At 36.9% G+C, this 13,223-nt stretch overlaps 1 protein-coding gene across 1 annotated transcript in view; it reads left to right on the top strand.

The window, feature by feature from the left end:
* Nucleotides 1-7,853, top strand: part of F5 (coagulation factor V) — an 87,018-nt gene extending 79,165 nt beyond the window's left edge. The window contains 2 exon segments of the mRNA XM_044674876.1: nucleotides 4,507-4,689; nucleotides 7,148-7,853. Of these exon segments, the coding sequence (XP_044530811.1) occupies nucleotides 4,507-4,689; nucleotides 7,148-7,294 (330 nt within the window). The 3' untranslated portion in view covers nucleotides 7,295-7,853.
* The last annotated feature ends 5,370 nt before the right edge of the window (nucleotides 7,854-13,223 follow it).

Here is a 13,223-nt window from a genome sequence, read left to right as displayed (position 1 = left end):
TCTCTCGCTCTCTCTCTCTCTCTCTCTCTCTCTCTCTCTCTCTCTCTCTCTCTCTCTCTTTGTCTCTCTCTCTCTCTTCCTCTCTTCCTCTCCCTCTCTCTCTCTCTCTCTCTTTGTCTCTCTCTCTCTCTTCCTCTCTTCCTCTCCCTCTCTCTCCTCTCTCTCTCTCACCTTTGTAGTGCTGCTGTCATTTTGAAAAAAGTCCTATTTTATTAGCATGAGGACAAAACAGTAAGGAAGGGGGTTTATTTTATTTTATTTTATTTTATTTTTTGGCCAAGTTCTACCTCAGAGGATGCAAACTCATTCATCACTATTCAATGGCTAAAGATAACATTGTTTGTTACCTATATCTATATTCCCAGGGTTTAGCAAAGAACCTATTATAGAGCAAATGATTAATAAATGTTCTCTCTATCTCTCTATCTGTTTATCTATTGTACACAATAGGTATTTAATAAATGCTTGCTGATTGACTATCCAGTTCTCATGGTTCCATTTTAGAGGCTGTTCAATTCAATAAACATGTACCTAGTGAACAGTATTCCCAGATTAGTTGCCAAGTTACCTCAGTGGAAGGAGATTTCTTAGCAAGAGTTTCCCACACCTATATATCATCGCAAGTGGGGAGAAATGGAATAAACATTTAAAACGAAGTACTTACTATGTGCTTACAGAACCCTTCACTATGTTAAGTACTTTACAAATATCTCAGTTGATCCTCAACCAACTCTGTGGTATAAATGCTATTATTATTCCCATTATACAACTGAGGAAATTGAGGCAGATGGGAGTTAAATGACTTACTCAGGGGAAGTATAAGCCAAGAGTTCTTCAAGGTCAGATAATTTCATCTTTCCTTCTCATTTCTACTTGGGATTCTGCTTGGATTCTCTCTAGTTTCTGATGGAGAGGAATCAAGGGAAGCCCATGACAGAAAGAGAGGAGGAAAAAGGCATCTCTTAGCCATGGAATGGCATACATCAAGGCACAGAAATGGGAATGCATGGGACATAGAGGCATAGGATTTTAGCACTAGTAGGATCAGTAGAAATCAATTAGTCAAATGTTCTCATTTAAAAGGGAGGCAAAAAATATTCAGCTCCTTCCATTCAGCTCTCAACCCCTGGCAGCCTGGCTTTCAGTCCTACTTGTCAGCTGAGACTACTCTTCTCCTATCCCTAATCATCTCTCCATTGCCAAATTTAATGGCTTTTTTCTCGAGACTCTTTGCTTTATCTCTCTATAGCATTTGACATTGCTGACCATTTCCTTCATTCTAGGGGCTCTTTCCTCCACAAGGAATTGTAATTTCTGATTCTCTTCTTACCTATTGGGCTAAACCTTCTCAGGCCTTAAGCATTATCCACTACATGTATCCACAGTGTGTCCAGGAATCTATCCTGAGTCCTTTTCTTCTCTCGTTTTCCTCTCATGGTGATCACATCATATTCCATAAATTTAATTATTATCTTTATGCAGATGGCTCTTTATGTAATTATCATCCACCAACCAGCATTTTTCAAGTATATACTATGTGCCAGACACTGAGGATAAAAAGACAAAAATGAAACAGTTCCTGCCTTCAAGGAGCTTATATTCTCTCAGAGAGGAGAAAAGGAGTTGACTACATATAAACACATAAGCATACACACACAAAAGGAAGATAAGGTAATTTTGGAGAGAGAAGAATTAGCAGCTAGGGAAAATCTACATATAGGAGTGGGGTTTGAAATTAGCTTTGAAAATCCAAGGGAAGTAATGAGGAAGTACATTTCAGGCATGGAAGATACCTTTTTAGAGAGGCAGTTTTTGTAAATAGAAAATGCTTCCAATTAGATTGTAAGCACTTTTAGGGCAGGGACTGTCTTTTTCCATTTTTTATTTATCATAGTCCTTAATAAATGTTTAGTGATTTAAAACTACACTAAAATTTTTTGAGAAGAACAATATCTTTAAAAAAAGATTTTATTTATATTTTGATATAATATAACATATTACATGTAATATATTATTATGTTTTATTTGTTACTTGGACTACTTTCCAAATCTTTTTTAAAGATTTTATTTATAATTTTATTAATAATAAGTTGTTTTACAAAGCACTTTATACACATTATTTAATCTAATTCTCCTCTGAGGAAGGTTCTATTTTCATGTCCATTTCAAAGATGAGGAAACTGAGTTTAAGAGACTTTAGAAAACTTGCCCAAGGTCATAGAACTTAGATGTTCTCAGTGGTGGAATTCAAACCCTGTTTCTGACTCCAAGGCCAGCACCTGGAGACTGAAGACTGAAAACAGTCTATTGTATTTGGCAGTTATGTTACTGGTGAACCTTAACAGAATAATTTCAGTAGAATAATAGAAATGGAAATCACTCTGCAAAGGCATCAATAAGTAGAATAACTGGTATAAGTTATTACTTGGACTACTTTGGAAAAATCCAGCAGATAAAAGGAGAGAGAATATAGGATATGAACAAATGTGTACCAAAGCTAGTTGGTGCTGACTCTAGAAAGCCAATTATTAAATTTTCAGTGTGAGCATTAATACTTCAAAAATCAACAAATGTTATAAATAAGGACTTGGTTTATAGTTTTGTTGCTTTCATGGGCTTAAGTAATAGAGAAAATGTTAATGCAGATTAAACATAAAAGTGTGTCAAGAGTATGTTTTTTTCAGTCAATTATTAAACAATTACTGGAATATCAATGGGTTCAAGGGTTTTTTGGAAGGCTGTTTTGTTTTTTTCTTCATCCAGGTCAGAGTATGTTTATAGAAAGAGCAAAGGGAAAAGATTAAAAGTTTTAAAATAACTGTGACTGGTTGACAAAGGACAGAATTAAGGGTACATGGGGCAGCTGGGTGGCCTAAATCAGACTCATCTCCCTGAGTTTAAATATAGCCTCTGACACTAGCTTTGTAAGCTTGGACAAATCACTTAACCCTCTTTGCCTCAGTTTCCTCACCTGTAAAATAACCTGGAGAAAGAAATAACAAGCCACTCCAATATTTCTTCCAAGAAAACCCCAAAGAAGAGTTGAATATGACTGAAATTATTGAACAACAACCAATAAATGTCAATAAGTAGCTTTGGAATGGAATAGAGTTTTGAGAAGGAAAAGAAGATAGGAGAAGGCCAAGAAAAGTTTTAATATGGATAAGGAAGTAGAAGTAACTATTGTGAGGTGAAAAAAGCATTGGATTTCAAATAGAGAACCTCGGTTTGAATTTTGGCTGTTATTGAGTGTTTTACTGCAACCAATCAACCTAAACTTTATGGGTCTCATTTTCCTCACTTGTAAAATGGGTGGGGGGTAAGATTAAATTATATCTAAGTTATCTTCCAATTCTAAAGTCCTACAAAGTCAAGAGAACTCAGGTCACACAGCTTTGATCTCAAAAACAGAAGAGAAATCAATTTGCTCTAAATGTGAAGGATGGAAAGAGAGAAGGGCTGCCAAAGTTTCCACAGAGAATATGATATGGTGCCAGTAAGAACTAATTAAAGTGTTTCTGAGTAGCAACAAATACTCAGCCAAGGTTATGCAATAAATTCACACTGGATGAAATTAGCATTATTTCTTGGCTTCTTCAGTAACACTCAGCAGACTGGGAGCAGAAATGGAAAGAGTAACTGGTTGGTGGGGATCACCCAAGGTTAAGGAATTTCAAAAGTTCAAATTCCAGGGTGGTGGCTAGAATTTGACTGATGCAGAGCACCATTGTATTTCTCTATATAGAGCTTCAAAATTATTTCTAGGCTTATCTGGCAAAGTTGCATAAAAGGAGGGATTTTATCTCTCTTTCTTCAGTTGTTTCAGTTGTTTCTGACTCTTCATGAACACATTTGGGGTTTCTTTGGCAAAGATACTGGTGTGGTTTACCATTTCCTTATCCAAGCTCATTTTACAGACGAAGAAATTGAGGCAGAGTTAAATGACTTTGCATTGGGTCATATAGTTAGTAAGTGTCTGAGGCCAAATTTGAACTCACAAAGATGAATTCCTGATGGCATTCTATCCACTGTGCAACCTACCTGCCCAATATTATTTCTTGCATCATCACAAAATGACAAGGGGTCTCAATGGCCATTCAGTTCAATCACTAACTACAAAAGGTACCCCTCTATAATATACTCTGCATGTGCGTAGCCTTCCAACCTTGGTTCTAAGATGTTTGGTGAGGAGCCACCCTCTTGAGGCAGTGCATCCCATTTTGAATAACCAGTTTTTAAGGAATTTTTTCTTTATGGCATCTATCCATTGTTCTTCATTCTCTCCCCTGAGATCAAGTAGAACAAATCTAATCCCTGTTCCTCATACCAGCCTTTCAACTATTTCAAGATAAATCATATACCCTGAAGTCTTTTGTAAAACCACGATCCATCTGAAGTAGCACACAAAGAATTTCCCATCCTTTTATCTCTCCCTTTATGATTCATGTCTGTAAATATTATATACCTAAAGCATTTGACTTGTTAAAATGTCTGTAACTTTCTCAGTCAAACAACAATAAGCAATGGCTTCAGATAGACCTGCTCAAACCCAAGAAAATAACAGCAATTGTAACTCAAGGTGCCACGTCTTTGTCAAGTGAAATGTATGTGATGACTTACGCCATCTTCTACAGCGATCACGGCACATCATGGAAACCTTATAAGGATAAATTGTCTATGACGGAAAAGGTATGATGGGAAGTTTTAGCAAAGAGATGGCAATGCAATCCCCAAGATAGGTACTTGGGAAAGGGACATCTAAGTTCCACCAACACTACTCTCTGACCTTATAAGCTTATATCCAGGTTTTGTTTAGAAACAGAATTTTTAGAGCTAGAAGGAAACCTAGAAGTATCTAATCCAACTCTGGCATTTTAAACCTAAACCAGCTAAAAAGCCAACAGGAAAAAGTCATTGATTTGCCCAAAATTAATCTCATTTTCTATGCTTTGGTTGGTGCAACCAGGAATTGGGGGTAGTGCCTTTTAATTATCCATCACCAATATGTGAAAAACATTTTTATTTGGAGGAGAGATAGTGTTTGAAGACTTAGTACTATCATTAATATGTTAGTAGTAGTAGTTTTATCATGCAAAAATCTTTCTTTTTCATATCATTTGGTAAAAATTAAATTTAAATGGCCCTATGATGTCACTGTGATACTTTCTTTTGTGTAGATTTATTGTCCCATGGACTAGTGCACAAGTGGAAAAAAAATAACTGCTTTTGGTAGCTGAATAAAAGCATTAGTGCTTAAGCTTATTATTATTATCATAATCATTAATTATCCAAGGGTTTTTAATTATTTAATTAAATTTGATATACACTGATAATAAACTTGTGCTGTATTAGTGTAGTGTATAAAATCTTGCAAACATGCTTTCATAGCTGCAAGCTGGCAGTTGTCCATTTAGAACACAGAACCTGGCATGAAACCCAGGCAGGTGCCAGGATGGCAGTTTGAAGTCAGGGTATAAAAGAAGGGTCCCAGACCCCTGACTTCAGTTGTTTATTTCTTCTTCTACTTCTGGGCTGAACTGAGGGAGAGGGAGGAGGAATGTGGAACTGGGCCTTGGGGTGGTTTGGGTTTAGATTCCCTTAGGCAGGTAGGCACAATTACCATTGCTAGCCAAATACCAACAGCTCTTTGGCAAACCCAACAACCCTTTTAGGAAACAAGAGTCTATTTCTATCCTCAAGACATCACCATCTGGCCCAGGGCTTCACAGCCCTGGGTCAGCAATGAAGCATATCAGAGTTAAGTCTGTCCCTAAGGCGTTCTTTTCTTCTGCACCATAGGAAGACCTTCAGTATTTCTTAGAGTAGTTAATTGAAGTTAGTCATCTCAAGATCTTAGCTTACCTTACCCACTTTCCAATCCCTCTTACTTAATTCAATTTATCACTGATAAACCCCTTTGACCTATAAGCTTAAAGATCTTGAAGTCGTTGACTTACCTTAACCAAAGACCAAGTAAATGTCACTTGTCTGAACATTCTATAAGTTACAGCTGGCAAACTCCATTAAGCAGTTAGGTCCAGGAAGTGTCAACCTCCTTCCTGCTTGACCTCTCCTATTGTCCAATAGGATTACTTTCATTTCTCAGGGCTGGCCCATAGAATCCTGAGCTTAAAAGGGCTAGGCTTTGCTAGTGAGTGAGTTTCAACCATCTCTCTGCCAGTTTGGGTCCAGGACCCCTGGTGCATATACCACTCTGTCCTCCAGCCTAGAGTCCTGGGGGGCTGGCATAATTCCATCCTCTACACTTCACCTGCATGGCAGCCAGCTCCTTCATTACAGTGATTCTGAAGCAACAAGTAGGGCCTTCTAATGCAAAGTGTGGGAAAGCAGAGTTCCTCAAAAGTGACCTGCTATATCACACCTCTAACTTCTTTTTGTGTTATGAATAGCTTGCTAAACTGGTTCCTCTTACCCAGCAGTGAAGGTAGCCATTTTCAGAACCGGAAACATTCTGGTCATCACCAACAAACATTTACAGAGGAAGGCATTGCTATGAACTAGGCCATAGCAAAACAGCAGAATACAAAGAAATTTTTGCCCTCAAGGAACTCTGGTGCAGAAATAGGACATCTCTTCATTTATCATTTATGAAGTGCTTACAAATTCCCAGGCATAGCGCTCGTAACTTATAATTGCTTCATTAACTCATTTGGTTTTCCTCACAAAGCTAGGAGATAATAAAGCTATTATTTTATCCTCCATTTTTGATGGGAAAACTGAGGCTCAGGGAGGTTAAATCACTTGGTGAAGGTCACATAGCTAGTAAGATCTTCCAACTACATGTCCAACATAATGCTTTATAGTTGCATTTTTTAAATGAACAATATAAATTAGTTTTTACTACCTGTCATAGTTATTACCTATAGAAGTGCCTCTACTGATCTCTAGCTACCTTCTTCCTCCTTATTAGCTTTTTTCATCTTCTTCTATATCAACCTAGAAACTCACATGCCCAGGCAAGGTCTATGATGAGTTCACAAAAGTATCCTATCCTACAAGGAGGAGGGGGAACTGGACAGAAAGTACAGAAAACATCCCATCTGAATTAAAGGGCATAAAGAGTTTCTCTGGGTATCTTTCTGCATGCCTTTCTTGTGCTAATTCTTTTCTTATCCTTCATTTTCAGATTTTTGTGGGAAATGTTAATCCCAAAGGACACGTCAAGAATTTTTTCAACCCACCCATCTTTTCCAGGTTCATCCGTATCATTCCCAAGTCATGGAATCAAAGCATTACTCTTCGATTAGAACTCTTTGGCTGTGATATTTACTAGAGCTAGGATAAATATTATGCATTCAAAAGCAGAAGGACTACCCTTCAAGTACCTAAATGCTTTAGAACTAGCCATATATTTTATAGTTTCTAACATTCAGATTTTAAAACAATTTTTCCACTGTTGCTTTTTTTTCTCTCATCTGGAAAATATTGAGGATTTGCACATGAGGCTTTTCTAGTTTATTTTTTTTCTCCCACCATGAAATAAGAAGATCTGATTTGCAGCAGTCATTACATTAACATGGAAAAAATAGTGAAGGTTGTTAGTACCCGGATCACTAGCTGAGAAGTAAAACATTGTTGATCACAAATGGAATCTCAACTGGGACTCCAGAAAACTTCAATCTGGGTGATTTTTAGCCCAGATGTCCTCAGTGGCATAGGCTCTTAATAGTGTTAATGTGTTGTACTCATATTTCCAGGAAAGTGATTTGAGGTCATAAACCTGAAGCATTTGGAAAGCTGGTCAGAGATAAGATGGCCAATTTCAAAGTTGGAAACTTTGAAAACCCTGTGAAGTCATTAATAAAAACTCTTTGCTATTTTGCAATAATGAATTATGATGTAATGATCCTTTTGTTATTATGTTTCATAATGTGACAACAGGATCTTATGTATCAACCTGACATTTCACATCATTAGCAGGTGAGTGAGTAATAGAGGGGGAAAGGATGTTGATGGGAATACTTCTTTATCAGTTGTATGCCTGACAATGCTCTTTGTGTCCAAATTAAAAGAGGGTACAAACAACCCTTCTGTAGAGGAAGGGTACACAGCTCTGGAATTATGAATCATTTCCCTTACGACGGAGGTAACAATTTATTATTATTCAATTGTTTCAGTTATATCCAACTCTTCTTGACCCCATTTGAGGATTTCTTGGCAAAGAGGGATTTGCCATTTCCTTCTCCAGCTCATTTTACAGATGAAGAAATTGAAGCAAATAGGATTAAGTGACTTGGCCAGGATCACACAGTTAGTAAGTGTCTAAGAGCATATTTAAGCTCAGGAAGATGAGTCTGACTTTAATTCTGGCACTCAATCCTCTATATCACCTAGTCACTTGAGATAAGTTATATCCTGCAAAATCATATCTGTCTCCTGGGCCAAAATAGCCTCTCTTTCATTTATGAAAAGATGTCTGTAGCCCACCTTAAGTGCAGGGTGAGCACTTCAAGTGATTTTGGGTTTGTTTTTCCAATAGTCATGATGACTTTGTGCTAACATATTCATGATCTAAAAATGTATCTCCCAGTTTGATTAATAGTATACTGTTTTTGAAGTGATTGGTCTGGGTCAGGGAGTATAGTCTCTAGACAACAAGCAAAATGGAACAGGTGAATAATTTTGTCTGTAGTTAGTGCTTCATACATTTATTGAAAAAAATGTGTGATGCATGTGTATATAAGAATTCTATATATGGCCTTCATTGGCTTTAATAATAACTGAGAGGAAGGAGGAAGGAATGAAGGAACAAAGGAATGAAGAAACGAAGGAATAAAGAAAGGGAGGAAATGAAGCAAAAGGAAGGGGGAGAGGAGGGAAAGAGGGCAGGGAGGAGGGAAAGAAAGAAGAGAGGAAGGAAAGGAAGAAAAGCCCTGTGATAAATGCTGATGATATAAATACAAAAGCAAAGACAATCTATGCCTCTGAAAAGTTTGATATTCTAATAATAAGAGACAGCTGGTGTTATGCTGGTAAATGTTTAACAACTTGCTCTTTCCAAAAAAATGTACACACAACACACTTCTAAGTTTAATATGCATTAGTAGCATTTTTCCATTACTTTCTTAAGCCTAGACAATCAACAAAACAAGAACTCATGCTCTGATTTGTAATGTTTGCCAATTTACAAGGTATAAATGGTCACATGGAAAATTCAGTAATCAGTTCAATCTAGCTAAACTGGAATACTCCTGGAACATATATAGGGAAGTGTTGGCCAATGAAGGTATTTTGGTTTGAAAAGTAAAAGGGATGGTGAATGGAGCCTCGAGGCAATATAGTAACCCATCCTTTCCAGGCTCAATGACAAAATTGATTTAATTATTGATAAAGAACTAGAAGGAGATGGAGTATAGAAGGGAGAATGAGATGGCAAGGTAGTTGGTAAGAAGATGACCTAGGGCTAAAATGAAATATGGTTTCACTTGATGGATTGGGTGGCCTCAGGCAACCCTCATCAGGACAGCCAGCCCCATGGTATTAATTAGCAAGGACTAATGAAGGACCCACTATGTGTCAAGCACTGGGCTAGGTACTGGGGGTTTGAAGAAAAAATGAAACAATCCCTACCTTGGAACTTAGCAAAGGAGAAAAGTCATGTGGACAAATATGCTATAACACAAGTTATGGTTAATAATAATATTTCCCATGATGCCTCTACTTCAGAAAGCATCAAGGCCCTACTTCAATCATAAAGTTATAGTTCATTGGAATTAAAGAAAGTTAAATCTCTATATTATGTTCTAAAAGGGCTGGGTGAGGGAAGAGGTTTTGGTGAGTTTGGGAGTGGACCAACACCATGACATAGTGGAGAAAACATAGACTTTGGAGACAGAGAAACCAGGTTCAAATCCTGTTATTTGTGTGACTTTGGGTAAATCACTTAACCTCTCTAGGTCTCATCTGTAAAATGAAGGAGTTTGAACTAGATGCTTCCAAAGTATTTTCCTCTTCTGAATATCTTATCTTACAATCTTTACACTCTCAGCCACTTAGAAACTCTAGTTTCTTTCAAAGCTCAGTTCAAACAGCCTCAAACATAAGGCTTTTTTTGGCCTTTCCCCAGTTCCTACTGTCTTCCTCTCCCCATCCCTGAATTAACTTGGATTTATTTACATGGATTTATATCTATATATGCATATATGCATGCCTTCTGATAGAGTATAAACTCCTTGAGGGCAGAGACTTTTATTTAAGTCTCTGTTCCAGTGCCTGGCACATGAAAGCTTCTTTTTTTTTTTTTTTTTTTTTTTTTTTTTTTTTTTTTGTTAAACACTTCCATCTTCCATCTTTGAATACTGTGTATTGGTTCCAAGGCAGAAGAACAATAAGGGCAAGACAATGGGAGCTGAGTGACATGGAAGCTTCTTAATAAACATTTGACAACTGACTATTTAATTGTCTGGAAAGGAGATTTGTAATCATGAACAGAACCCGGTTCCACAGACTAAACTTCTGTCACCTCCTCTCCCATTAATGGTGTCCCTTCCCACCCCCTAACCCTCACCTCCACCTCCAAAATGGCATAGCATAATTTAGACCTCTCTTTCAATCCTAAACTATAAATCTAGTTTCCTCTTTGATATATAAATATATCTACATGTATGTATGTGTATCTGTAGATATATACACACATATACATATATGAAACACTACTTTCAAAAAGTTTAAGAAAATACTTGAATTAGGTGAGATAATAATGTAAGAACAACAATAACTAGAATTTATGTAGCACTTTTAGGTTTGCAAAGCAACTTACATGTGTTAAATCAATGTGTGTGATTCAGAATGCAGAGAAGAAAAGAGATGCTTACAGTCATTTTGTGATTCAAGTCCAGAGACTAGAGATGGAGAGTTGGAGGCAGCTGGCCTTCTCACCAACTGCCTCTGGCTATTGACACTTAAGAAAGAATTGATCTGGAATGGACCAAAGTTGCTAAACTATTGCTCTGGGACAGGGGTAGGCAACCTTTTTGGCCGTGAGAGCCATAAAAGCCACATTTTTTAAAATGTAATTTCGTGAGAGCCGTACAGTGCTCACAGTGCGTGCTCCTGTAGCAGTGCGTACTCCTGTAACAGCGCCTGAAAAAAAAACTGACTTTATGGTTCCTGCAGAAAGAGCCATACGTTGCAGACCCCTGCTCTGGGATATCTGTGAAAGTCTGTGAAAAGTTTTAACTCCTCCCTCCCTCTGCCTGTAAATGGCAAGCACTTGCTCCAAGATATTTGTTTTAAAAATGGTTTGTTATTTCTGACTTTCGAATTACCTTGAAAGCTGCTTTACTTATAACTGCTTTGTGATTTATGAAGAAATATTATAGATTGCTTGAAATGAGGGGAGAGAACAAGCCAGTCAAAAGGAATAGTATATAATCTGATCAGGATGATGACCCAAGACAAACAAACAAAAAACCCTTGCCTTCAAAGAGCTTACATAGGGGGAAAAAATAAAACAGGTATGTTACAAGATACTTACAAAGTAGATACATGGTTTCCTCCTCTGTAAAATGAGGAAAATAATACCTGCTATGCCTATCTTACAGGTTGCTGAAAACCTTGAATGAAATGAGACATATAAAATTATATACATGTGTATATATAATAAAATATATAAAATGCTTTTCTAATTTTAAAGCAATGTAACTATTAGTTATTATCATCTTATTAAAGCATTTAGCTCTAGTGTTTTCTCTCATGTGCCTTCCCCTCCTACTTCTCCCAATAGGTGGCACCAACACCAATTCAAAACCAACCATTGGCATTTGTGAATGTCCCCTAGGCTGGAGGGTTATCTAAATGCATCCAAGCCTTGATTACTCAGCAATGGCATGATAAGCCAAAAATTACTGGCTTTTGCAATGCATAATATGACCTTCCTTCACTGAAGTCATCTTCCCAATTATATTTTGTTTAGGCAATACAGAAACTAGTTTACTCTCCCTGTGACCATAAAAATTAATAGGCAGACAAGGGAGCTTACTGCATGGCTAAAGGAAGCCAACTAGGTGACAAAAATTTGTCAATTAGTACACCACAGGTATAATTTGGAATAGGCAGGGATAACTTACTATAACTAGGTACTAGTTAGAACCAAAAATGAACCCACTGAAGTGACTATTTTATTTGAATATACATTAGATATTTCCATTGGGCTGGAACCAATGATCATATTTTATATAATTATAACTTTTTATTACATATAATTATGTATTATATTTTATGTATCATATTATTTATTATATATGTACAATTATATGATTATAACTTCAAATTGTGTAAATTTGAATATTATATTTGACCATTTCAGGGGGTTCATTACCTAAACAAATAAAATGATTTAGATGGTAGAGAAGGAAATTCAGAACAGGAAGAGATAAATGTACTGTAAGACAGACAGCTACGTGGTGTAGGGGATAGTGCTCCAGGCCTGGAGTCTCTATGATTCCTCTTCTTTAGTTCAAATCAGCCTCAGATTCTTACCAGCTGTATGACCCTGGGCAAGTCACTTAATCCTGTTTGTCTCTGTTTTATCATATGTAAAATGAGCTGGAGAAAGGAATGTGGAATCACTCTGGTGTCTTTGCCAAGAAAACTAAATGGGTCATGAAGAGTCAGACAACTGAAACAACAACAACAATGTAGTAGTAGTATGCTGGTAAATGTTTAATCATCAGCTCTCCAGGGGGAAAAATATGCAAGATATATTTTTAAGTTTAATTTGTATTATTAACATTTTCTTCATCACTTTTTCAAGTGTAGACAATCAACAACAAGAAAAATCAAGCCCTGATCTGTATGTTTTGCATATTTCTGAGATGTAAATATTCACACTGAAAATTTAACATTTGGCTGTCAAGAGCCAGTTAGAGCTGGCTCCAGCACACCATTGACTGTGTGGGATGCTAAAACAGCAGTTCCTTGTTGCATATGTTGTAGACAGTTCTTATTTTGGTCTAGGATGGATTAGATAGTCTCTAAAGTACCTTCTAACTGAGATTCTGTGAAAGTTCCTTGTGAAAGATGGCTTTATCTAGATTATGTTCTTGGGTGCCATGTCCAAAGTCATGTTGAACAAATTTGAATTGGTAGTCAGAGGAGGATGGTTTCAAATCAATGAACCTTGGAGTTCATAAGAACATGAAAAGTCATCTGGTCCAGACCCTATGCGCAAATACTTTCTAAAATAGTGCAGGGTACAGAAA

The sequence above is a fragment of the Gracilinanus agilis genome, chromosome 4 (genome assembly GCF_016433145.1).
Source record: "Gracilinanus agilis isolate LMUSP501 chromosome 4, AgileGrace, whole genome shotgun sequence".
Classification (NCBI taxonomy): Eukaryota; Metazoa; Chordata; class Mammalia; order Didelphimorphia; family Didelphidae; genus Gracilinanus; species Gracilinanus agilis.
Note: the sequence above shows the minus strand (reverse complement) of the source record. Positions and strands in the feature narration are given on the sequence as shown.